At 48.7% G+C, this 25,758-nt stretch overlaps 11 protein-coding genes across 11 annotated transcripts; 5 read left to right on the forward strand and 6 right to left on the reverse strand.

Annotated features, from left to right (window-relative positions):
- Positions 1-602: 602 nt before the first annotated feature.
- FIESC28_10498 (uncharacterized protein) lies at positions 603-2,297 on the forward strand (the record flags this gene model as incomplete). The annotated part of the gene is made up of 1 exon (XM_031164629.1): positions 603-2,297. The coding sequence occupies one exon, from the start codon at positions 603-605 to the stop codon at positions 2,295-2,297; it is 1,695 nt and encodes a 564-aa protein (XP_031011274.1).
- A 513-nt stretch (positions 2,298-2,810) lies between these two features.
- FIESC28_10499 (uncharacterized protein) lies at positions 2,811-4,304 on the reverse strand (the record flags this gene model as incomplete). Its single annotated transcript, XM_031164630.1, has 1 exon — positions 2,811-4,304. The coding sequence occupies one exon, from the start codon at positions 4,302-4,304 to the stop codon at positions 2,811-2,813; it is 1,494 nt and encodes a 497-aa protein (XP_031011275.1).
- A 591-nt stretch (positions 4,305-4,895) lies between these two features.
- Positions 4,896-5,288, forward strand: FIESC28_10500 (uncharacterized protein; the record flags this gene model as incomplete). Its single annotated transcript, XM_031164631.1, has 3 exons — positions 4,896-5,010; positions 5,090-5,203; positions 5,263-5,288. The coding sequence occupies 3 exons, from the start codon at positions 4,896-4,898 to the stop codon at positions 5,286-5,288; spliced, it is 255 nt and encodes an 84-aa protein (XP_031011276.1).
- A 77-nt stretch (positions 5,289-5,365) lies between these two features.
- On the reverse strand, positions 5,366-7,336 carry FIESC28_10501 (uncharacterized protein; the record flags this gene model as incomplete). Its single annotated transcript, XM_031164632.1, has 6 exons — positions 5,366-5,760; positions 5,824-5,909; positions 5,958-5,968; positions 6,046-6,364; positions 6,749-7,200; positions 7,289-7,336. 6 exons carry the CDS (start codon positions 7,334-7,336, stop codon positions 5,366-5,368), a joined length of 1,311 nt encoding a protein of 436 aa, XP_031011277.1.
- Positions 7,337-10,184: 2,848 nt separating this feature from the next.
- On the forward strand, positions 10,185-11,203 carry FIESC28_10502 (uncharacterized protein; the record flags this gene model as incomplete). The annotated part of the gene is made up of 4 exons (XM_031164633.1): positions 10,185-10,359; positions 10,504-10,532; positions 10,590-10,730; positions 10,811-11,203. 4 exons carry the CDS (start codon positions 10,185-10,187, stop codon positions 11,201-11,203), a joined length of 738 nt encoding a protein of 245 aa, XP_031011278.1.
- Positions 11,204-11,925: 722 nt separating this feature from the next.
- FIESC28_10503 (uncharacterized protein) lies at positions 11,926-13,344 on the forward strand (the record flags this gene model as incomplete). Its single annotated transcript, XM_031164634.1, has 2 exons — positions 11,926-12,162; positions 12,316-13,344. The coding sequence occupies 2 exons, from the start codon at positions 11,926-11,928 to the stop codon at positions 13,342-13,344; spliced, it is 1,266 nt and encodes a 421-aa protein (XP_031011279.1).
- A 575-nt stretch (positions 13,345-13,919) lies between these two features.
- FIESC28_10504 (uncharacterized protein) lies at positions 13,920-14,606 on the reverse strand (the record flags this gene model as incomplete). Its single annotated transcript, XM_031164635.1, has 2 exons — positions 13,920-13,983; positions 14,032-14,606. 2 exons carry the CDS (start codon positions 14,604-14,606, stop codon positions 13,920-13,922), a joined length of 639 nt encoding a protein of 212 aa, XP_031011280.1.
- A 1,641-nt stretch (positions 14,607-16,247) lies between these two features.
- FIESC28_10505 (uncharacterized protein) lies at positions 16,248-17,057 on the forward strand (the record flags this gene model as incomplete). The annotated part of the gene is made up of 1 exon (XM_031164636.1): positions 16,248-17,057. The coding sequence occupies one exon, from the start codon at positions 16,248-16,250 to the stop codon at positions 17,055-17,057; it is 810 nt and encodes a 269-aa protein (XP_031011281.1).
- Positions 17,058-17,146: 89 nt separating this feature from the next.
- Positions 17,147-18,259, reverse strand: FIESC28_10506 (uncharacterized protein; the record flags this gene model as incomplete). Its single annotated transcript, XM_031164637.1, has 1 exon — positions 17,147-18,259. The coding sequence occupies one exon, from the start codon at positions 18,257-18,259 to the stop codon at positions 17,147-17,149; it is 1,113 nt and encodes a 370-aa protein (XP_031011282.1).
- A 1,432-nt stretch (positions 18,260-19,691) lies between these two features.
- FIESC28_10507 (uncharacterized protein) lies at positions 19,692-20,612 on the reverse strand (the record flags this gene model as incomplete). Its single annotated transcript, XM_031164638.1, has 1 exon — positions 19,692-20,612. One exon carries the CDS (start codon positions 20,610-20,612, stop codon positions 19,692-19,694), a length of 921 nt encoding a protein of 306 aa, XP_031011283.1.
- A 3,088-nt stretch (positions 20,613-23,700) lies between these two features.
- FIESC28_10508 (uncharacterized protein) lies at positions 23,701-25,385 on the reverse strand (the record flags this gene model as incomplete). Its single annotated transcript, XM_031164639.1, has 2 exons — positions 23,701-25,075; positions 25,132-25,385. The coding sequence occupies 2 exons, from the start codon at positions 25,383-25,385 to the stop codon at positions 23,701-23,703; spliced, it is 1,629 nt and encodes a 542-aa protein (XP_031011284.1).
- Positions 25,386-25,758: the final 373 nt, after the last annotated feature.

Here is a 25,758-nt window from a genome sequence, read left to right on the forward strand (position 1 = left end):
CCCCCCCCCGAAACCCGCTTTCTGGGACTGGACTGCAACTCTTCGTCATTCCCACCCCCGGTTGAATTTGACCTTGCATTGGCCTTGCATCGTCTTGCCTTGTTCTGTTTTGCCTCTTACAACCCGCACTTTCGCTTTGAGTTGAGGTCAACCATTGATTGTTCGCTCTCTTTTTGCCCTCGGAACATACATACATTTTCCGTCTTTTCTTTCTCTTTAAACCACGACTACTAATACGTACCCCCGGGCTTTTTCATCCACACTTCATACTTTCTGCTGTGCACTCTTCCTTCTATCCTGACTCGAGGTAGTTCACACAACCAACTCTTCACCCTACGGCTTTTCTTTTTTTAATTGCAATCATGTGCAATTAGTTGGAGCAAACATCCGTCTCTTCCCTTCGCCCTGCCTGTTTCTCGACTACAGGCAGCCTTGCGCCTCCTTCTCGCTCTTACGTCTTTGCTTCGACGAGGAGCAAATTCTACCTGCCAACAATGAGTCCGTCGAGTCCTTCGTCCTTCGTCCCTAACGGAGAAAACTCAACACTCTCGTCGCCGCTCTCCACCCTTTCTAAAACACCATCCGCGCCTTCGTCGCCCACCATGTCCGACCCTACGAAACGCTATCCCTCACCCTCAACAACCATCTCTGGCCCTTATTCACCCGCTAAGATGTCCGACCTCCCGTCCGAAGACGAAATTGTCGCTAAACCAATCGATGCCTCTTCTCAAGGCCCTCCGCCTGCCAAAAAGCGCCGAGTCTCCCCACCAAAAGAACGTACAACCGAGTACTTGGATCTTATGAAGTCACATAATGATTGGACCGCTGAGGATGAACGTAACCAGCAAAGGCTCATCGACACATTGAGCAAAAAGAAGAAGATTGTTGTCATTGCTGGCGCGGGTATTTCGGTTTCGGCTGGAATTCCAGACTTTCGGTCGTCCACTGGCTTATTCGCAAGCGTGAAAACCCAACACAACCTAAAAGGCTCCGGTAAACAGTTGTTCGACGCTTCAGTCTACAAACACGACGACACCACCGAATCCTTTCACACCATGGTCAGAGAAATGGCTGCAATGACCAAATCTGCCCAACCTACACCGTTTCACCACTTACTAGCATCCTTGGCCAATGAGGGCCGGTTATTACGCCTCTACTCGCAGAACATCGATTGTATTGACACATCAATGGAGCCCTTGAAGACTGAAGTGCCTCTCCCCCCTAAGGCCCCCTGGCCTACCACTGTTCAGCTACATGGTGGCCTCCAAAAAATGGTTTGCACCAAATGCAGCAGTCTCCAGGATTTTGATGGCGAGGTTTTCAATGGTCCAAAGGCTCCCCTATGCCCAACATGCAAAGATCTTGACGAAGTCCGAACAGCTCATGCGGGAAAACGAAGCCATGGCATTGGAAGATTACGACCGCGATTTGTGCTTTATAACGAATACAACCCCGACGAGGAAGCTATCGGAAACGTTTCTAGCGCAGATCTCAAGGCGCGCCCTGATGCTGTTGTGGTCGTCGGTACCACTCTCAAGGTCCCTGGAACCCGCAGACTCGTTAGGGAAATGTGCCAAGTCACACGAGGACGAAAAAATGGTATGGCTATTTGGATCAATGTGGACGACGAGCCCAAGGGGGTTGACTTGAAGAACTGCTGGGATATTGTGGTGCGATCGAAATGCGACGAAGTCGCTCGTGTTGCCAACCTTACGCCGTATGACTTCGACATAGGCAACAATTTCGAGCTTACTCAGGATGAAGATCTCAAATTGGAAGACCGTGTTGCTAACAACAAGACGACTTTTGAGATCAGCATTCCAGCAAGCTCTCCCTCAGCGGACGAGGACGTTGAAGAGCAGGCCACGGCCAAACCAAAACAAATTGAACAGGCCCAAGGAATCCCTACTCCGAATGCAAGCCCTAAAATCTCAGCAGCCAAAAAGCCTGCAAAGAAACAGAGCACGCTTTCTTTCAGTGGGCAATCATCGGCACCTGCTACGTCAGCCCCCAAGCCACGCAAACGCGGGAGAAAGCCTGCTCAACCCAAACCCGTCGCCCCAGCAGTTGAACTTTTCAAGACGGTCAAAAATGTTGCAAACCAGGACAAGGCGAAGAAGCCTGCATCACGCGTCCCCGCAAAGCGAAAAACGCGTGCTTCAGATGAAAATTCTACTCTCACACAGTCAAAGGCCAAGAATGCCTCTACTAGACCTTCATCTCCCGTTACAACGAAGAAAGTTGACACAATTTCTCCAAAGTCTGTTCCATCAGGCATGCGGCTCCTCATCGATTAGAGCTTTGCGAAGCCAGAGCTGAACCATAAAGTATAGGAAGGAATCGGGTGGTTAGTATCTTGTTATATTATCTTTAATTGGCATTTCCGGAGTACGGGGTTGGGTTATACCAGGTCATGACATTCGAACTGTCACTGCGGGCGGACAGTCAGAACGTGTGCAATTCTAAGGGAGCATATTTGCTTTTCTGGAGGAGAATTCTGTTATACCAAAAGGTCGAGGCAAAGGGTGCCCGGTTCGGCCTGTCGGAATAGAGGCGTTATAGGAAGACGCCCTGTAGTCACACAGATGGCTTGGGCCGGTTATATTATAGAGGCGACAATAGATTCGCTTAGATTCAAATGTTCAGCGTATTATGTCACACATGCGACATGTTTCTCGAAGTGTCATAACGAGAATTCAAAGTTGTATTCATGGGTATCATATCCTTAGAGCGCCAGCCCCCATTGTTCATTCATTGCCACGAGCATAATGTCCTCCAAAATTAAAATCACAGCCGTAATTGAAAATGAGTTACTGAACGTGCACCTCGATAGTATCATGCTCTTCGATCTCGGCCTGTTCCATCTCGATGTGCTCTTCAAGGCGATCGCCATCCCACCAAAGGGACACCTCCTTATCGGGACCGATTTGGCGTTGTTTGCGGAAGACGGCGATCAGGGTGTCAACAGTTGTTTCTGGCATGACCTTACACTCAAGCGGCTGGATATCTCGAGCCTTGAGCGTGATTATAAATCTCTCCCTTTCCTCCTGCTGGGGCTCTTCCTCGTCAGAGAGTTCACCTGCATCCCGTCTGCGTTGCAGCTCCTCGTTCTGCTCCATTTCCTGGAAAAGCTCAGGGGTCCAGGCCTCGATATGTACCACAGACCGGTTGTTGCTGAATCCCGCAGAGCCAAGACCGTCAGCTTCCACCCGTCCATTACCACAAGGTCGAATTCCCAAACCATTCAGGGTTGAAGTATTGTAAATTTTGGTTCTACGCCACGTGAGGATAATGTCATCGGCATTGAGTTGCAGACCCTTTTTTCGCTGGTGCGATACCCATGCGTTGCGTGCAACACGGAGTTGTTTGTCGAACAAAAATCTGGCCACCAAGGTGCCAGAATTGGGTATACTACTGGTAATCATGACGCTGATAGACTCCTTCTTTGGCGATGCATTCGTGTCGGGGGACTGTAAAGCTTGCTGGCGGGCACGATTCTCCTGAGCTTTTCGAATGTATTCCGCAAATTCATCATCCTCTTCTGCAACCACTGGTGGTGTAGTCTCCTTGAGGAACTTTGTAGAGGCCTCGATGCTGCTACTCCGTCGCTTTATCGGTTGGGTTGGTCTCACCTCGTCATCCGAGTCTGAATCGATTGTGATGGACTGCACGACTTGGTTTTGTGCCGACGTGGGCTCTGGCCTTCGGCTTCTGATCGGGCTTGGGGAACTAGGCTGTGGGCGCGCTCTTGGGGTTGGCGATGCATCGGGGAAAGGGTCGTGTTCATCGTCGTCGTCGAGTTGCGCACTTAGCATCGGCTTCTGAGTCGAGTTTGAGTCGAGTCTTGATCGCTTGGAGGGAGGAGGAGTTACGAGTTCACTGGCTTGGTCAGAGGGTGGTCCTAAGTTGTGAAGTAGAGATGCGAACCTGGTCTGATCATGTCCATCTTGTGTCGAAGCCGGCTCAGCAATGGGAGTCTCGTTATTTAGTTGAGCAGATGAAGGGCCTTCGTGGGCGTTGCTGGGTTCACCTTGACTGGGGATTTCGGAGTCTTTAGCATCTTCAGAATCATCGCGCGTTCGTTTCTCTCCCGTAATCTGGAGTCGTCGACGCTCTTCCTCCTCCTCAGCGGCGCGACGTTTCTTCAAGCGTCGCTCCAGGTCAGCGGCCATAATAGGAGCCATCTCTTTTCGACGGCGAAAGAGAGCTAGACCGTCATCGTCACTTTCCTTTGCCTCTTCTGGCTGCGACGGCTTCGGGGCAGCCTTGCGCAGCGCAGTAGGCTTGAAAGGAAGTTTCTTCATGTTTGCGTCAAATCCCTGGTTAGCTTGCACGAGATGCGAAAAGTAGCAAGTCTGAAATCTTGTTTTATGGTTGATGAATCACTGAAGGATGCACTTTGTGCGACACAAGGTAGTTGCGTTGGTGGTTAGGTTTAAGTAAGAACAAAGTGAACCGCAGGCGCGATGCACTCAACGCGCTGTCAGGGTGTTGAGCAACCCGACTGTTAAAAGCAGGTAAGACAAAATAGTTCGGTCGCTTTATGTGAGGTTAAGCGGCACTTAAACTCATTTATTTCTTGCAGGGGATATGAGTGGGTTTGTGGAGGTTACTAGGAGAGGAAATAGCAACTCCGGGCAGGTTGAATCGCTAAAATACCCCTCGCTACGTGCCGCTGTAACGGGTTGTTAGGCGACCTCACAGCGGACGAAGGATTCCACAGTGCGACTAAGCGCGCTTGTGGTCCAGCCTTAACAGCGCAACGAGGCATCAATCTTTCTGACTACACCACCAAACAACCAACCCCACAAGCTTGAGCTCCATTATCATCAACCACCAAACGACCCAACCTCTCCCACCACTCAAACCTTACTGAACCAACCTCCACTGCCACCATGGAGAACGGCAACAACATTTCCCAGGGCGAGGGCAAGGACCCTTCAAGCTTCCTCAGCGACATCATCGGCAACCCTGTCACTGTCAAGCTCAACTCGGGCGTCGTCTACAAGGGTAAGTCTTTGGTCATGATGCAGCCCGACTTACGGCAGAGGATCGCGATAGACAAGGAGATCCTCACTGACATATATAGGCGAGCTTCAATCGGTGGATGGCTACATGAACATTGCGTTGGAAAAGACAGCAGAGTATGTCAACGGTCAGAAGCGCAGGGAATACGGTGACGCTTTTGTGAGAGGAAACAACGGTAAGTGACAACTGACACGTTTTCCTCCTGTTGTATCTCAAACTAACGAATTCTTACAGTCATGTATATCTCAGCAGACTCATGAAAGTTTGATGCATAATGAAAATTCATCTTTATCTTGCCTAAACTCATGGCAAAACTAATCACTTTAAACTATCTAATTCAAGGACCATCTAGTCGTGACACCCATACAATGAAAGTGCATCCATGAAGTTCAATCTCACCTTTATCGTTGAACTCGCCGCCACCCTCTTTCACGATCTTATCATACTTCTCTCTGAAGAGTCGACGCTCCTCGCCTTCCCGGAGTACATTCCAGCTGAGGGTGTTAAATCTATCCCACAAGGCCTCGGGTGTTAACCAAACCGACCACGGAACCTTGTCGGTTTCTATGGGTGTCGAGAAAAAGGGCTTTTCAGCCTTGGCCTGTCGTTCGAAAACCTGCATCCAGACCTGGTGTCGGAAACGGGGCTCGTTGTCCGCTTTTTCATTGAAGTTTAGATCCAGCAACTCTTTCTCCCAGCCCGTGGGGGAAGGCCAACCTTCAGGCTGGTTGTCTAGGGCCACAGTCAGATTGGGAAATGTCAACTAGGAGATGCCTGTTTCTGGGAGGCACTTACATGAGTCGACATTCCAGATCAATCCAAGTTTGGTACCAGGCTTGAGAACTCTATGGATTTCTTGGAGCGATTCTTCTTTGGCGAACCTTGGGCTTGGTTAGATCATATCCTTTATCTAGGAGCCAACGACTTACCAGTGAAATGCCTTATTGACGTCAGTTTCAGTTCTTGCTAATCGAGCTATCTCATCAGTCGAGATGTCAAGCCACATATATATCTTACCTGAGCTATGGTACATCCATCCGCCCACCCGTCACCCACGTGCTTCATATCAGTCGCTGTTCCAGGCCGAACGTCCACTTTAGGGAGCTGCTTGGCTGCAAGGTTGTTCCTCATAGAATCCAGTGGCTCTACAGCCACGATCTCGTAGCTCTCTGGTCTAGCAGCTAGGAGCTCGGTGAACTTGCCAGTGCCGGCTGCGAGATCTATAATTTTGCCGCCTGACTGGCCTTCGAGCCCAAGACGTCCAAGCATATTGGTGACAGCAGCAGGAGGGTAAGAGGGCCGATGCGTGTCATAGAATTGGGCATCATCGAACCCCCTAGTTGCGATATCATGTATAGCGTGGGAAGTCATTGTAGTGACGCAACCCCTCGAGTTATTTGGTTAAGTTGCTGTAGTTTTCGTTGGTTTAGCTGGCAACCAAGCGAACGCAGGGAATGAAAACGAAATAAATCCATATTAAAAGAGTCATCTATGTATTTATACATGAACAGCCATTTGCCTTCCCGCGGGAGACCCGTTTGAATGTTGCTTCTCCAATGTTTGTATCAACGAATGGCGTTTAGATCTGGCTGCCGACTTGGGGAAATACTCCAAATCGGGAACAGTCCGACGGATTTACGACGGAAACCCGATGGCTTGAATGCTGTCGCAATGTGTAATTCAGTCGAATTGTTGATCTTTAGCAGTTACATGACTTGACTTGTCGGGTGGTTTGTGGTCCGGTATGTTCGTTATTGAGGTAATGTCATCATCCTGTTGTGAAACGCCTAAGCATACTGAGCGAGTCGGCGAGTCCTCTGGTTTGAATGTCGAGGGCGCGCACTCTGAAGACATAAGTTCGATCATCTTTCCTTTCCCTTTTGATATTCTTATACGTCGGCCGACGAATGTAGATGAAGGTGTGATTTGGCAGGATTCGGGCGAGTTAGGCCGTGAGATCCAAATGCCTTCCACCTCAATACCACTCTGTAACGCACGAATGCCGAAGGGGATCTCAGGAGTTCGCATATTGGCGATACCGCAGTATGACATGAGAGATAGCCTTGCTCGCTTCTCTTCGTCTATGATTTCGTGGCGGCGCATCGAGCGATTGGACCACCACAGCTTGATAAGTCCCGCGATGAAGACAAGAACGATACAACAACCGAGAACCTTGGAGTATATAGTCAGCTAAAACTTCACATATGATTAAGGAGCGATGCAACATGATTAGGCATTGGTATTGGCGATGCACACTTACAAAAGTCATCTCCTGCCAAAGATCCCAGCTTATAAAGAAGACACCCATGACGGGCCAAAAGAGGTACGGACGGTAACAGCAAGGAAGTTCTAAAGAAAGGAAAAGAGAGGAAAGACGATGCTTCGACTTTTCAAAAAACATTCGGTTGAATCTGATGTTTAAGGCACCAAAATTGTAGCATGGCAATCCAGGTTCCAAAAATGAGCGGCCGATGAGAGAAGAATAGACGCAGGGGAAACAGAAACGAAACCAACAAACAGCAAGCCTCATGATTCAGTCTTGAGATCAAGGCACGTGGTATTCTTTCTTGCTCTTTAAAATACAGGTACGATGAATATGCTGGTAGTTTCTTCCCTCCTTGATTCGGTGGCTCGTTTGCTGGCAGGTGCGAGACGTCCATTGGCAGTGTCACTCGGGAAATAATATTGACAGATCGGTAGAGCAATTACTTCCTTGGCTTGGCGTACACTAAACGAGCGTTTCTATTCATATTATAAGTGAAATGAAACATGCCATCCGATAATAAGGTACTGCGGCTGCAAACGGGAAACGTCCTCCGCATGGAAGATGCATGTCGATACGAGATTAGAGACGCGAACCTGCATAAGACATGGAAGAGTTCCTTGGCTGGCGAACAGTGGCTTGAACTAATCGCAAGTTTATTACACAAGGACAAGACTATCTATCCAATCATGGCAATCGATGTTGTTTGCCTCCTATGGGTTGGATGTGGAAGCAAGGACATAGTATTCGGCAATGATCCAAACTCGCGACAACATTCCAAGAACTCAATAGAGTTAGAACTACATGAAGAGAACACCATCCAACAAAAGATGTGCATAATATAGATACATCGATTCTTGACAGTTCTCAAGTATATGGCTTTAGGTCAGTCGGTCGTTGCTTGACTTCAGGACGAGTGCTATTCCAGCCAATCAAACACAAAACTACCAGGGTTGAACCACCAAACAGAAATAACAGAAAGTCAAAGCAAACAGCTTGCTAAACTATACTCTAGTAATATGAACATGTCGAAACATGTTTCGGGTAGCGACACATCCCGACTTAGTAAATGGACGTGCTGTGATTTTGGTGCGACGAGACGAGCCGTTATGGTGTCTTTCTTGAGTCATGAAGACGTCTTCTACCAAATATGTCCTGGTGAAAGACAAATGAAAAAGAAAAAAAAAAGCTTGATAAAATTTAGCCATCCAATCGTAGATTCCCGAATCATGCTACTGCGCCCATCGGCGTCGGCATTTTGGAAAGCCGGGACTTGAATGTCGGCCGGTGGGTGTTAGTGGGACTCCGACACAAGACCGGATCGGCGGGTCGGACCCTTTCTGGGACAACTTTTTCTGAGAATCGATCCACTTTCTTCGGATATCCCGGACAGTAAGAAGAATAAGGGCATCTGTGGTTGACTTCTTACCGCCTACACTTAAATTACTGGCTGCATAGATAGATTAGGAGATAACCAATTGGAAGATAAAGGGAAAAAAGAGTCTTGACATCAAGACACTGGTTTAGCGACCATCCAACTTGGAATCAATGAACACTTGAAACCAAGTCTTGGCGGTCGATTGGGTTGGTTCTGAATCAGGGAACCACCAATAAGTCGTCATAGGAAGCCGAAAATCAATTTAACCTCATCAGCATCATAGCCAAGGTTAGATCAGAGACAGACGTTGCAATATCTGCGATAACCCTTGAACAGAACGGAACAAGATCCAAACTTAGTATCCCCAATCTGGGACTCTGCCTTGGTTGGTGAGATGTCGATCAGATCAGCTTCTAGGTCTTTTGTGCCGTTCCGCCCGTTGCATGTTGTCCATCTCACAGTGCAGCAGACTGGAGATTGGAGACTGTCAGGGCCGCGGAGGTAAAGGGACTCCCCGGATCTTTCTTGTCACGATGGCTACAGTAGAGCATTTAATTATGCGCCCGGTTTGAAGCTGTGGGTGTATTATCCTCAACCATGATTGCTGGACCGATGACGGTAAGCCTCTGACCCTTCCAGTCTTGGCAATACTAGGTGTCAATCCCAAGTCCCTGAACCCAACCTTGGGACCTGACTCTAGTGCTGTGCTTGTGCGGTGCTGATCTACAACTGGCGATGCTCGGCTGACATGCGTCTGAGAAGATGGCTGTGTATACTATTGGAGATGTACTGCCACGCAGACAACGAAGCATTGCTTGGCCATGTTTAGTGTAGATATACTTGACGCTTATTTTCTTAATCCAAATCACAGTTGATGAGAAGACCCTTGAGATGCGGTGAGACATATCTACTCTATCAGAACAGAACCCCTAAAGTGGGAAACTTGTTCGACCCAGTCAGCCCAGTCTTGACTCTCTCAATGCTTGTTTCACACCATCTCAACAGTAAAGGATTTGACCCGACTCGATGGTGCCACGCACACACGTATTCGGTTTATTTACCCACTTCCAGCTGTACTGCATATCGCCTGGTGCTAAGGTACAGTACAGTATTGTAGCCAATTCTCACTCGAGTCAATTACTGTAAAGAGTTAATTGCCAAGTCTCACTCTCACTCTCCTCCTGTTCCCCATCGATCCACAACAAAGAGTCCCAATTCTCTTGCTCGATCCCACCCAATCCTAGACGTCCCGTCCTTGAATTCCAAGATCCCGCCTTCCCCGGGCTCCAAAAGTCAATTAACTTAAACATCGCGCCTGCCCCCGAACTCCCGTCCGTTCTGTTCCTTCCTTCCCTTCTTCGATTTCAGATTTTACCTTCCTTTCATACTTTCGAGGAATCCACCTTACAGAAAATTCAATAACTACCTCTACCTCTCACCTCGACTATATTTCTCGACGACATCATCTTCTCTTACAACAACCACTAAGTTACGCCCACCGCTTTATCTATCATCATGCCTATCCGCAACCCTTTTGCTCGTCGCCCTGGTAGCGTCGTTGTGCAAGATGAGAATCAACGTCCTGATACTGCCCCGGGTTTTGAGAAAGTCGACACTGTTGGCTCAAAGTCCAAACCTGTTTTAAGCATCCGAAGTCAGGGTCGCGACAATGGCGAATACAAGATGAGTGGTACGTCTTAGGATCCTTGTCGCTTGCCGTCCCTCATGGCCTTCCATCCCGCTCTCATGGCGGGGAACAAGTCATGAAGCGGCGCATTCGGCATATCGTCACAAGACCTCTAGAATTTGGCTAATTCTTGACTTTGCGCAACAGTTGTCAATGACAGTGGCGTCTATCTTCCTGTAAGTCCATTCAGCCAGTGCGCAAACCATCAAAGTCCACAACTAACGGTCGCAAAGCCATCCCCCACCGAAGAGAAGGGCCAGTGGCCCCGAAAGTACCTCTCGACCCGAAACTCGACAGATACGAGAAGCAGCTTTGGCGACATTGAACATTTCTCCATCTCACGAGAGTCTTTTGATTCTTACCGTCGCTCATTTGTATGAAATCCACTATTAGCCGCCGCATGCGCATAGCTACCTACTCGGCATTTAATGCAGACAACTAACACAATTGCCAGGACATCTCTGCACGGTCGCCTATGCCTAACGGCGATTTCCCAGCTCGTCAAAGCCTTGATTCTGCTCGCCTTCCTCGTCTTCCCAGATCTGCGGTCGAGCGATCATTTGAGCAGCCCCCAACAGCCGAGGAAGGCTTTGAAGATGTCGGACTAGACGATCAAAAGTACCAGCAGCAACAACAGCCGGCGCCCCAGGCACAGCCTCAGAAGCGTGGCTTTTTCTCCAAGTTCTCCGACTCTCGCGACAGGGACGCCTCAAGCAACCCTTCTGTTTCTCGGTTCCTCATGCATGGTCGCAAGAGAGCTCAGAGCGGCCAAGGTTCAGAGCTTACACCCATGGACAATGGCCCGCCCAAGGTCACTGTTTCATCCGAGGGTCAGGAAATGCACTGAAATTCATAACGGGCTGAAATTTTACCCTTCTACGTTGTATTAGAGATACCTGGAGTTTTCGTTTTATGTTTCCGGCGTTGACGGTTAAAGAGGTTGCGATAATGCTAGAAATGCATTCGCTACGAGACTATGCTGGGTACACCTTGGTCGCAGAATCGACTTTGGATTGAATGAATTGTACGAAGAGCCGCCTATGGATTAGGAAATTGGTTGAGACGCTCGAGATGAACCAACAAACATGTGCTAGAGATACATGTCTGTCGAAGGAAGACTAATATGGGCTTACATAATGGTAATGAAAAGACATATGTTGCCGTGCACCTATCTATCTCTCGAAGTTGAAGTATGACATTCAAGAATCATCGTGATAGTTACTAATAGAAAGGGCGTGTTAAAAAGACAGGCCGATGACGGACTTATAGCGACGGTAACTGCACCCACTTAACAATTGCGTGCTGCCATTGCCAAATGGGAATAGACGCCCCGCCCTGTACCTCGGAGGGCGCCGGAGGAAGATGGCGATATTATTAAATCAAGCTGAACTCACATCTGTATCTTCTGTATTTGAGCTTCTTCATTCTCCGTGGTCGGCCAACGAGTTTGTATTTCAAAATTCATCACCAGCGGCACTGCGTCAATCAAGCGCTCACTAGTTCCAGGGTTCAAAATTGCCCCTCACCTCAGTCAATCAACTAAACATCACCACTTAAAGATCTCATATCATGGCCTCTGACGAAGTTCCAACAAACCTAAAGGACGTCGCCTCCGTTCCGGATGGTACTGCCGGAGTTCAAGCTGGACTTGATAATAAACTTGCCGGGCTCTCACTGGCTTCACGTGCCATTCACGCCGACAATGGTATTCAGTCGCATCGGGCTGTTGCACCAGCTATGCATGTCAGCACGACTTTCAGGTACAACGACGATCCTGATGCATTGAGGGCCTGGGATAATACCGATGTGAGTGCTGATCTCTTCTTGTGCTGGATCTGGGTTGCGACATGTCATAAAGTCCCCAACACCATCATGAGTTGGGTCTTCAGACATATCATGATACTGCAATGATGGCTTTCATCCGTATAAAGATGCATAAACCTATACTGACTCATACAGCCTAACAACCCTCTCGACTCTCATGTCTACTCTCGAGCAACTGGCCCAAACACCACCCGTCTCGAGGCTGTTCTCACATCCATCATTGGCGCCCCAACCATAACTTACTCATCTGGCCTCTCCGCCTTCCACGCTATGCTGGTTCACTTGAACCCCAAGCGTATCGCCATCGGGGATGGATACCACGGCTGCCACGGCGTCATCAGCATCATGACCCGTCTAACAGGCCTCAAGGTCCTGCCACTTGACTGTCCCGTCGAGGATCTCGAGCCAGGAGATGTAATCCATGTTGAGACGCCTCTCAACCCAACTGGCGAAGCGCGTGATCTGGCTGCGTATGCGGAGAAGGCGAAGAAGGTGGGCGCCTACTTGACCGTTGATGCGACCTTTGCACCACCACCTCTACAGGATCCTTTCCAGTACGATGTGGATGTGGTAATGCACAGTGGGACAAAGTACTTTGGCGGTCACTCCGATATGCTCTGCGGTACTCTCTCTATTAACCGCAAGTATAGTGACTGGGAAGCTTCTCTTCTTAATGACCGTATGCTCATTGGTTCCGTTATGGGTAGTCTCGAGGGCTGGTTAGGTATTCGTTCCTTGCGAACTTTGGAACTCCGGGTCCAGCGCCAGAGCGCTACGGCTACTGCCCTCGTGGCCTGGCTGGTCGAGCAACAGCGTGATTCCTCGTCTGTGGTCGGTTCCCTCGTCGAGCGTGTCCAACATGCCAGTCTACAGCCAGAAGCTTCTGTCGAAGGAAGCTGGCTGCAGAAGCAGATGCCCAACGGCTACGGACCTGTGTTTTCGATTTACCTGCGTGATGGAGAGCACGCTAAGCGTTTGCCTTCCAAGCTAGAGCTCTTTCACCATGCTACCAGTCTTGGAGGCGTTGAGAGTCTTATTGAGTGGCGTGCTATGACGGACCCTAAGATTGATAAGAAACTGCTACGAGTTAGCATTGGTGTCGAGGGTCTCGAAGATTTGAAGCAAGATTTTCTTCAGGGCCTGGAGGCGTTAAGAAAGGAATAAGAGACGCAGAACATAAGACGAGAAGGAAATATTAGATGGAGCATTCATGTCATGGCGTTAGAAAAGAAAGATAGAAATCAAGCTGTAGAGAAATAAAGAAATCACAGAATGGAAATAGAAATGAAACTTCCACAAGAAAGAAAAAAAAGTACAGCGAACATGAAATGAGGAAAATCTAAGAATATATAGATGACTGTGAGAAAGGGGCAGGGAATTGTATGAGAACACCGATGCAATGCATCGTCAAGGAGTGAGAATGTCCCGCCAGATACATGTAGGAAAAGCCCAAGGAAATCACATGACTGTCCATCTCGAAAGTTCAGGAGATCGTTCAATGAGGAAGGGGTGACAGAGATAGGTGAAGAAAAAGTTGAGAGGGAGAAAGAGAATGGGGGAGGTAAATGGAAAAGGAAATTGAGAGGAAGGAAAAAAGTGTCGTTGCCTTTGGTTTGAAAGTAGAAATATGCTGTTCGCTGTTGGTCGTGGATGTTTTCAGAAAAGGAATTTCCGTCAATTGTTGCTTAGAAAATGAATCAAATTGTCGTCGTAGAATCTCTAATCATGATATGGCCCCTTCACTCGGTAGGAGGTAACCAGAGACCGAACCAATTACCGAGTGGTTTATATTTAACTTCTCGACTGAGAAATGTTAGCGTTATTTGAACATTCTTACAACTTGAAACATACCGAGATCGGCCATTGTCTGCAAAGGACCCAACGCCTCGAAGGTCTTGGTCAGAAGATCGATAGTCCATGTGTCGATAATCCGCTGATTGGTTGTATGTCGTTGATCCCCGAGATGATGAAGCAGCTCCGTTGTGATATTGGTTATCGTGCTGACGATATTGCACCGAAGTTCTTGAAGGTGGTGCAAGAAAGTCATTAGCTATAGCGTGAGTTTGATACGCCGGCGCATCATGAGTCCGAGAAGGGAATGTAGGAGAGTCGCTAAAAGCTGGTGAAGTAGTAGGAGTTGTGAAATCGGATACAGCATCTGCTGCGGCCGAAGGGTCATGGTTGTACTGGTGCTGATACTGTTGTCCGAGCCATTGGTTCACCATCGTTTGTCGTCTATCATAAGCCTGAGGACTTGGTCTGGTCCATTGTTGAGACTGATCTCTTGGGGATGTGTTGGCTGATGTTGTTCTTTGGTAGTTGGAGTCCCAGCTACCTCGAACAGCCTCCTCGCTCCAGTTTCTAGAGCTGTCTGTGTAGTAGTTCTGGCTGTATTGCCGTTGATCGGGATCCTGTCGGCGGCTCATGATTGTTGGTTGAGTCGAGGTCGATGATTGGTTGGTTGCGTGTAAGTGAGAGTCGATCAGTATCAAATGCTGTTTTAATAGCAAGAAACACAAAGAATCAGATGAATTGTGAAATACTGTGAACTGAGTCGATGTGTTGATATTCGAAACATTCTTTCATCCAGATTGATTTGTGTATATATATTCATCATGACTGCTATACTCAACCTCTATCATGGGATGCCTCTATCTAATCCAAGAGTTGCGGTTGTGGCTGAAGTTCCTATTCGCGGGCATGCCGGGAGGCCGCTACTTTCTAGCCAATCATAAATAAGCGCGCTTCGGGAACCAAGGGTCCTGTGTACTGGGGTTGGTTAGGGTGGCCGTGCAGAAGGAAAACCCCCTGGAAGAGTCAGCAAGCTTACCTACAAACGGCCTAGAGTTATAGGGTCTCTACAGGGGACAGAACAAGACGTCACTTCTCGCTGTTCGCCGAAGGGCTCTTGTCTTGTTTCGGTATCATCTTTGGACAGAGGGTAATTGACATTTCGGGCATCATCTTTATGCGCAGCCAATGACGGGGTTCAATTGGGCGTGATGGCTAGGGATTCATGGATTAGGACGTCACACGAGCATACATGAGGCTGTTTTGCCGCAACGCCAGAGGGAGCCTGGATTGTTCCTCCATACACCATCGTGAGATGTTTCGAGCTTCTGGTCCGTCGTCAGGCAGACTCGTAAACCTCTGACGTAGATCTACGACATAACTATTGATTGAGAATCATTACGACCAGACCTTTAGCTAGTTTGAGGCATAATTCACTCAAAATGGACAAGTTCTCAGTCACATACACCTTCGCTCAATCCATAACTGCATGCACATTCAGCCGTTGTTGTGTCGCGTTATCACTGTTGGAGGTTTAAAGACCGACAAAGTTCAGTCATCTTTAAGTCTCGGTCGAAACAAAGTCAAAACACAAACAAATCTTACGGATAAGGCGCCTCCCGACGGATCTCAAACAACCGACCAAATAGTTTAGCCATCCCGAAGAACCAATGCAGCCACTGAGCTTCGATGCTCGGGGACCTCGAACCGAGGATGCGGCTCAACTGCTCAAGATCCACAAGGCTGGATCGCGCTTGCACAGCAACTCAAATTAGGATGAGGAACAAGGTTACGCGCTTGTAAAGTCTCGCCAATCTCGAAAATGTGCAAAAGACGTCATGGAATGCTATTATTTGGTGTGCTGCGCTTCTTGATTCTGGGATGTTGGGACTGTGCCACCGGGCAGTGCTGGATCTCAGCCCTGTGTCCACCTTTAGAACCTTCAAAGTGGGTCACTGCCCTGAAAAACGTTTGGCTAAGCCGCGCCAAAAGCACGGCTCTTCAGTTACCGCGCCTCTCTGAATGGCTCAAACAGACGCGGGAAGCGCAGCTAGACTGCGGGTCCTTGCCGTAGCGAACATGAGGCGCCATGATCCATCCCTTCCATGGTCCCCTTTTCGCACCCTTGCTTGATCCAAGTCTCAACACCAACACCATCATCGCCAACCTCCTCTTTTCCTCTTTTTACTCCGGAGGGAGCATGTGCAGGCTTCGGAATCTCGTCGTCTCGGACTTGCGGCCGTAGCTGAGCACTACCCACCAGTAGATGCCCCTCAATGGTCCGACTCTCCCTTTTCCGTCTGCCCACCAAGCTACGGCGTAGGGTTAGGCGAAATCGCATGGCGACCCTAATTGCCCTCATCGCCCTCGTAGGCCTCTTGATCATCCCTTTCTACTCAGCCTATTGCGTCTACAAGCCTCCAAGATACCTTATCAATTGGCTTCGAAGGAAGTACCCCGATGTTCTTTTCGAGATACCGACCGACCAAAAGATCATCGCCCTATCAATCGATGATGCACCGTCCGCTTATACCGACGAAATCATGCAGATTCTGGCGGAGAACGAAGCTCATGCCACGTTCTTTGTAATAGGGTCTCAAGTCGAGGGGCGCAAGAGTACTCTTGTCAAATTGGTCGAGAAAGGTCATGAGCTGGGCAACCATGCTATGCACGATGAGCCATCCAAGTCACTCAGCAACGAGAAGCTGCTCGAGGAAGTCCATACTGTCAAAGATATGTTGACAGAAGCATATGCGGCCAACGATTTGATTCTGCCCAACAACTACTTCCGCCCTGGATCCGGAATATTCAACAGGCGAATGCGCGATGTGCTAGGAAACCAGGGCTTCCGTATCACCCTAGGAAGCGTCTACCCTCATGATCCTCAAATACCATATCCTGACACCAATGCAAAGCATATCTTGAGCATGGCCCATCCAGGAGCCATCATTATCTGCCACGATCGACGATCATGGACTGCACCAATGCTGCGTACTGTTCTCCCCGAACTCAAGCGGCAAGGGTACAAGATTGTTACCATCACAGATCTTGTGAAGACTGTGGGGGAACAGAAGCATGAACAATAACCTCTTTCACGCCTATACATTAACCCCAAAATCCCTATAGTTAGTTGGATATGGTATAAACATCGACGAATACTGTCTACCAAATAGAATCAGAGAGTAATTTTTAATGATCCGTCGTCTTGGATGAGCTTCGATATGTTGTATCTTGGTGACGTTAGCCTGTAGGGAGTCAGTATGCTAAAAAGAGGCTTTGGGTGTTTTACCCACGTAAACTCAAGAGTGCCCGTGACGATATAACGGCATCCGTTGATGTATCTCTCAGCATAGGGACTCGAGTTCGCCTTCTGGATCAGTTCGCTTGCAGCATCGTCGAATTCCTTAACTGCCACTCTCATTCTTGCTTCCAACTCAGCAACCACTGTATCCAACGGCATGCCTGGCTCCATCATAGCAGCAACAGCATTGATAACACAACCTGTCTGCAGTTCCTTCTTCAACGATAGTAGATCGTTCAACAAGCTCAGCAGAACGCACACTTGCGTCCATAGTCGATCGATTTCAGAGCTGGTTCTTAGTGCGGGTGGTATCGTGTCATGCGTAGCATACGGAACAAGACTGCAAAGCATCCTGCCACCTACTGTGCCGATCCTGAGCTTCATATACGACTCGTAGTCAGGCACGCGACCAGTCAGGCGCAGTTGCTGCTCAGCCGCACAGCTGTCAGCAAAGAGCTGTATCTCATCACGTAAGACTTGTCGATAACCTCTTGTCGTCGTCAAAGCGATACGCAATCCGAACTCGCGAAATACGTCGTTGATCGGATCACCGTCTATTCCAGACACGCGCTTCTCGTCAAGACCTAAAGCATCATTCACTATGCTCATGGTCTGATGTCTCCAATGCTTCGCATGCGCAAAGTCAGCCGCCAGATCGCCCTCGTTAGCATCAACAGCATCATCCCAGCACACCAGCCACGCCGAGTAGAGCGCCAGGGCTTCGATATCCAGCTTACAGGCCTGAGGATACCATAAGCAGGCGAAGCTGGCGATGTCATCTGTTTTGCGACGGGCGATCAGAGGGTATTTAATGGCCATGCGATCAAGCGCTTGGTCGACGATTGGCTTCACGTGGGCATGGTGGCGGTTCAATTTAGGCTTGTGGTCTGGCCATGATCGGAAGAGGCTGTTGAGATCCGGTAACCGCAATGTTTGGCCGCGAAGAGCGTTTACTATCGCTTTCTGACTTAGAGGTGCGTATTTCATTGAGATGGAAATAAGGTAGGAAGTAGTCGTTCTTGGCGTGGTGTTTCATGATTGTAAATGGACATAAGGCTGGAATAATGTTTGATTTCAGAGCTCTAGGTTAAGCCAAGCATTCCAGACATCACCAAAATAGGCCGATAACGAGTCAAGCCACCGGAAAATAAGAGTATGGCTGAGACTTAAATGAATTCGAGAATATTTCCGTCGATAAACTTATCAAGACAGTAGACTGTTTCTCTGTTTTCAGGTGGTTGTTCTATATTTCCATGAAGTCTTCACCAACAAGATCTGGGCGCTACTCTTCTCTACGCCAACCTCACAATTGAGTTTATAACTCAAACACTATTCCCATTCAAAATCACGCAATTGCACATGCAAAGCATCGATGGATTTAACTGTGGATTAATTTCCACCTCCTTACCTTGGAAGCAAAGTTTGAAGCCAGACGCGTCACAGCAAAACCCAAACGCCACATTCAACCGTCTGCAAAGTAAAAGTCTCAACAGATGTGAGTGATATGAATCAAAACGAGATGAGAAAACTCAAAGAAAGAAAAAATCAAGGCGAAAAAGTTTGTACGTGAACTCGTAACCTAAAACTTAAAGTGACAAGCTTTCTGTCCTCGCCAGGTTCCGCCCCCTTGTTAATATCGATTATTGTTTGACATAAATTGAGGCGTGTTTCCGATCCTGCAGCGGCCCTGGTTGCATCGCCAGGGGTCAAGAGGCAGGAATAATTTATACGCATATGCGAAAGACTCGCATGAAAATAAACGTTGGGGTAGGGAAATGATGGGCAGTTTCATCAGGTTTCATTGTATGCTATGCTTGGAGGTGAACCCATTGCATCGGCGCAGGACTGTAGCATGTAAATACCATGATCAGCAGTTTCATCTTGACTTAAAAATAACATCCCATCTTCATGCCGGCACATAGGTTTTATCAAGAAAGGGACGAAAGCTATGATAAAGAAAATATGCCGTTCGAGGCTCGTGTGTATGATTCAATATGGTATGAATCTAGATACAACAAATCGTTAGATAGAATCAATTAATCATCCATCAAGAAGAAAAAAGGTATCCTCTGTCCTTCCATCCGTAAACAGACCCAGATCCAGTCCTATTCCTTTCCTGGCCCTGCCAAACGCCCCAACTGCCAGTGTCTGAGCCAAATAGGTATATGGGGTCACCTAGAAATCAGACATGTAGCCCTTTGTCCTCAAACAAACCAATCCAAACCGAGACAGACGTGAGTGCTAAAATAAAAAAGTGGTAATGAGAGAATAGATGCTGCTGCATGGAGCAACTGGTATGTATGTGCCTTTTAGTCATGTCCGCCATTGTCCTGCCAAGGACTTCCCTTCATGGTCGTAAAATGTCTATCAATTATGTACTGTTGAATAATGAGGCCGATATCTCGGCAGTGGTGCGCACTTAGATCCATTGTGGTGTAATTGGCTTGGCGTGCGACACCTCGGGGAAGAAGCCGAGGAGCAAGTTCTGAACGTCACTGAGATAGTCCTCGGTACTGTGCTTGTTCAGACCCCTGGACTTCATGTATCGGTTGTCTTCCTCTTCCTCCTTGCTTAGTGGCCTGGCGCTGTACTCCTCGGCGAGCTCGGTGACCTGTGCTAGTTCGTGACCAAAGGGGTGAGAGTCCTTGAGAGCTCGCTGCTGGAAAGAAGGTGGAGGAGCTGGGACAGAGGTTGGAACTGCAGGAACAGGCATGGGAGGGGCCTTTTGGTTAAGACCGGCAGAGGCGTATGATGCTGATGAAGCTCTGGTGGAAGTTGACGATGACCGGGAGAATGTGTAGCTAGCCTTTGTGGAGACGGAGTTCTCTGAGTCCCTGGACCTTTGCGAGACGGATCGTTGGCGGGCGATAGCATCGTACGAGTTCTGCTTGGTGTGGGAAGGTGAGCGCTTAGGAATCGCGGGAGCCTCAACAATCTTGGGCATGGCAGGTGGCATGGCAGGCGGCATGACATGAGGCTTGTCGGAAACCGAGAAGTAAGTTGATAGATGGTTTGGCATAGGTCCTGAGAAGTCTTCCACAGGAGAAACATCCGGGCTCGTAGGCGGAGTTGACTCGGTAGTTGAAGGAGCCTCGGAATCTTCACCAACAGATCGTAGTGAAGACTTGTTGCGGAGAGAAGCATGCGGCGACGGGATATCGGGAGCGTTATAGGACAGCATGTTGGTTGTGTGAACAAGCTGAATAGGACCGGAAATCTGGTGTCGCAAGACAGGACCGTGATGTCTATCGCGGGCTGAGTTGCTGCGATGTGGTACCGGAGAATCCCCCATCTCGGCGTTCTTGGCCTTTCGAGTAGTGAAAGCGCGTGAGAGTGACATTGTTAGATATTTTTTTCTTTCTTTCGATCAAGCAATTCTTTGACTAGGTCTGTTTGGTGTGTCGGGTTTTGGTGGCTTATAAGTGAATCCAAGAGAGCAGTGATGATGAGTTGCTGCAGGTGGGACGTCTTGTGATAAGTGAGATTGTCAAAAGCGTCGTGCCACTGACTCAACAACAATTTACTTTTTGAGGCAAGTCTTTGCTAAAAGTCTGTTCCAGCAAGCAAGGTTTGCGAGCAAGAATAAAAAAGAAACAGTACGAGGGTTGTCGAGTTTGCAGTGAGACAAAGGAATCCAGTCCTTTCTTTTTGGTTCAAAGAATCCGGCTTCTAGAGCGGAACTTGATACGTCTGGGCGTGATTGGATTTGTCGATTCTTCGAGAAAGACAGTAATGTACGTTGACCAACTTTGCAGTGACAACGAGTGATGATTGGAAAAAGGAACGGTCAACGTCGAAAATAGCTGTATCGGTAGGTAGGTATCCGCGTAGGTTTTGTTTCTATGAATCGATCCTGCGACGGGGTGGGATACAAGAGCAAAGAGTGAATGAATGAAATTTGATAGATGCAGAGTCAATGCACACTGATCAAGTAAAGTAGACACGACCAAGAGAGCGGTAATCGTGATACTTCTTTTTTGTGAGAAGTGAAGACACAGGCCTTTTTTTTTTCGACGTGTGAAGGTCAAAGGAGAAAGAAAGAGATATGGAAATCGACGAATCTTGAAGGAGCGCGCCGTGGGGATTGAGGATGGGGGGGACGAAACAAAAGATATGGGACCCCAGCACTAGACTCAACTGCCTGACGGGACAGGCTCCCCTGCGCTGCAGTGGATTAGGTGCACTGTACTTGCCTAGCTTAGGCACTGGAGGCAACTAAACTTTCAGGCCGAGTTGCAACGGCCCGGCCATCCATCACCTTTTCGGTGGCTGTTTGGCCAACATCCCTGTCCTTGCTAGTGTTTTCCAATTGGCCGACGCCCCTGGCTAGAACGACACTTGAAGCAAAGATCCTGGACTCGCGTCAATCAAGGGAACCAATCGCGTGGAGATTCTTGCTCGCCCTGCCCCTTGTATATAAACTAGCCAAGGTTTTTCTTCCTCTTTTGTGCATGCAGAGAAGCGAAAAATCCGCGTCGAGCGCCAAAAGGAACCAGCTGATGCTACGATTCACTTAGTTGAGGATATGGATGGCAAGATTCGTGGCTCCTGTCGACTGAGATGCTGTGCAACTCTATCTCGGGTATCACATTAATATGCACATTTCATTTAGTTATCCTCTGAACATACACATGACACGTCCCAGGTTATACACGATACGCTTTCTTTCTTTTTGCTATTTCAGCTTGTTACAGCTTGACTATCTACTACGTAGCACTATGTATGATGATTGCTTTGTTTCTTCTTTCTTCTTCTTCATCTGCCCTGCTTTCGACTGGAGCCAATCCAATGTGACGACTCTGTTCTGGTGAGGCCTTTGTTTCCAAGCACCAACATCGGAACCAAATGGAGCTCGACTCCGTCTGCCCGGCCATTCACCTTTGTTAATCACCCTCCATCTTCAACATCCACTCACCCCATTCATCAACTTTTCTTTGACCCGCGCGCTACTGTAAGTGAAAAATCCACTGTCACTAACACTGCACTGGCTCAACGAACTGAGAACTGCGTGATGAACGGACCTTTAAAAAATTTCAATTTCTATTGCCGTTATCGGGTTACACCGATCACTAGGGACGAGAAAGTTCAAGGATATGGATGCATGCAGGCACTCAATTGAACGCCCAATTCGTCTTTGACAACTCGACTCGGCTCGACCAGGTCAGCTTTGGCCTCAGTTCACCGGATGCAGGCGTCACATCCCCAAGTCAAGATGAGCTGTACTGCATGGCCAGCTCAGAATATGAGCTCTCACCACTACCGTTGCAGTATCTGGATGCCGAGAAGCAATAAGTTTAGTCTATTGCTAGTTACCTACTACGATGGGCCGTCTTCATTAAACTAACATAGGGATAAATTCAGCTGTTGACTCGTACAAAGCAATAATGATGCGCCCCTCGGAATGACCAGGCACAACCACATTTAACTATAGCCGTCTAACAGCGTCTACCATTCTCTCATGAACTATGTCAGCTTCCACAGAACTCTCATGATTGGTCTTGACGCCATTACCGTTCTCCCCTGTTTCAGGTTCTTGTGCCTGCGCGAGCGGAGCCTTCACTGCGAACGTGATGGCAAGGCAGCGTCGTTCTCGCCTCTCACTCGTCCATCGCTTGTCTTGTCAAGCTCAGGTCAACCCAGCTTCCAGGGGTGATGCCGCTCGGAGGAGAACAGACCCTGTGCCTGTTGCATTACGTCGCGTGGACCGGTCGATCCTCCGCTTTCGATTAACGAGCGGCGTCCAACTCGAAGAGGACATGGTCACAGCTTTCTGCTGATATGGGGCATCTAGGAGCCTGCGCACAGAAGGCTCATTTACACAGCAAATTAATTGTCCACCTTCTTCTTTCACTACGTACAGCTGTCTGAGACTGATACTGTAGTGCCACTGCCCTATTTTGAGTAACACTGACGTGCCTACTGCAGATCCGTTCTCAGCCCAAAAGCTGACTCCATTAAAATGTTGTGTCTGTGAGGCATCTAAAATGGACCCTTAATATGAACGTCTTACTATAGGTAGCAATTATTGTTTATATGCTTGCCGTTTCTTCACCAATGAGATAACAGATAATCTTGAAGAACCAATTCCAACTTTTCCATTCCTGTGAAAACCTCGTCTATCTAGTAGGTATAGTCAAATGCAAACTCATCTCCTTCCTCTCACCAGATGTCCCGCTGTGGAACGATTTCCCGTACGCCGCCAGTGTGCTTTAATCATGCAGTCTGCTCTTGAAAACCATCCATCAGGGCGGGCGAGACATTAGCTGCTGGCTGTTTTTGCCTTCGTTGACAACTGTCAATGCTCAATGGGGATCGCCGCGCCATCGTCTTACAGGACCCATGTCTTATTCAGCCTCAAACAGGCCTTTTCGGGTTGGTTTTCCACTTCTCGTCTCGAATGTATTGCCATCCCATCGACAAGGAATCATTTAGTCTTCGTCCATAGAGTCATCATCCTCCTTATCGTCCTCATCATCATCATCATCGTCATCGCTGGACTCGTCGTTGTTGACGCCAACGAGACGGTCCTCGCCCTTTCCACGCTGCTCTGGTACCCGCTGCGCAAAGGCCTTGCGCACCGACGCGTTGGTGCTGGTGTCCCACACGTGCATAGTTCCCTTGCTTCCAGCAACAGCAAGACGGAAGGCGACCTCCGGGTCGGGCGCAAACGTGGTTGAGAAGACCTTTCCGACGTCAAGGTTGCGCGAAGCCACCACCGAGGGTCCTGTAGGCTGAATGTTCCACAGCTTGACTGTCTTGTCGGTCGAGCCGGTCACCATGTAACCGGGAACCACGGAGTTGATGTCGAACGAAGACACGGACTCATCGTGGGCCTGTAGCGTCCAGACGGCCTTGGTGCCCGTGGGGTTTGACGGGGCATTGCGGACGTCGTGGTAGTGAATGACACCGTTCTCTGTAGAGACAAAGAAAAAGTTGGGGTCATGAGGATCCCACCGCACATTCTCAACGTCGCTCTCAACTCCCCATCGAGGAGCCTTTGCGTCAGGCGCACGCATATCGGCCGCCACCACAGTTCGGTCGTAAGAACCACTCAGCAGGACGGTAGGCTCGTTCGCGTGCCACGCCAGTGAGCACACCTTGTCGGTATGGTAAGTATACGACTTGGCGCACTTTGTTGTGTTGAGATCCCACAGCTTGACAGTCTTGTCGGCGGAAGCTGAGGCCAGGAGGTTGCGGTGCTTGCGGTTCGCGGCCAATGACAGAACAGCGTCAACGTGGTACTCGTCGTTGGCCTTCTTAGCCTTCTTCTTCTTCTTTTTCGACTTCTTCTCCTCTTCGTTACCTCCTTGACCGAGGATCGCGTTGGGGTACATGCAGTCGATGGTATCCAAGTCCCAGACCTCAATATCAGGATCCATTGTGCCAACAGCGACAAAGTTGCCTGCCGCATCCTTCTCTACACCGGCCTTGTTGACGGGCATATCGATCCACTCGACGCAGAGAGGAATGGCGGGCAGCATGATATCGTGGTGCACGTAAAGGTTGTCGGCCTCGTCTTCGTAAACGTATACCTCGAGATGCGCCATCTCGTCCTCGACCTTGGCAGACACAATCAAGTTGTCTGTCGCAAGGACTTGAAGCTCTTCGCGATCTTCCTCCTCCTGCTCCTTGTCGGCGTCGATTGTGATGTAAGGATCGTCCTTATTCGACTCGTAGTATGCCAGCGACTTGATGTTTCCGAACATGCCCATACCCTCGCCTTGTCCAGGAGCATCCTCGTCGTCATCATTGTCATAGTTTTCCAAGTCATATTCTTTTAGGTCGTCATCGTTAAGGTTAATCCTGAATAGTCTTATTAGTTTCTGGGAAAAGTTATGAAGAGCTGTCGGATCGCATACTCGTTCTTATCGGCAGGCTTGTCGTCATCGATCTTCATTTCAGAGTCATCCTCCTTCTCCTCGATCTTCTCTGCCTTTGCGCCGTTCTTGGCAGCCTCTTCGGCTTCCTCAAGGTCTTCCTGAGCGTCGTCGAGCTGGAGCTTGGCGAGCTCTGCTATCCGCTCAAACTCGGCCTCGTCAAGGGTGTATTTCTGAGGGAATGGCGCAGCAAAGCCCCTAGGGACCCATTGCGCGGCTGTAATCATAGAAGACATGGTGAGTGTCTGGGTATCTTTAAAAATGGTGTTGTTCAAGCCCAGTTTGCATCCAAAGGTGGGCGCCCAGATAAATTTCTCCCAAAATTTCTAGTGGGGTTTATCGATAAGAATTTGACCCGCCAGGGATCAGTGACGTTCACCTTCAATCAGACTATACTTCATGTTGGATAGACGCAGACATCTATATTCAACAGTTCACTCAAAATAGCTGAAAAACTTCATGCTTAATTTCACATGTTATGTATGGATCGGTTTACTCGTCTATATAGAAATCGATCCCGTCTCATACGAATAGAAGGCACATCTGCATGTCCTTGATACACCGGCTACGCACATCCTGCATCTTTATTATCCTAAAATTATAAATACT

This window comes from Fusarium coffeatum, assembly GCF_003316985.1.
Source record: "Fusarium coffeatum strain FIESC_28 chromosome Unknown BRIP53273_contig_320, whole genome shotgun sequence".
In the NCBI taxonomy this organism is placed as follows: Eukaryota; Fungi; Ascomycota; class Sordariomycetes; order Hypocreales; family Nectriaceae; genus Fusarium; species Fusarium coffeatum.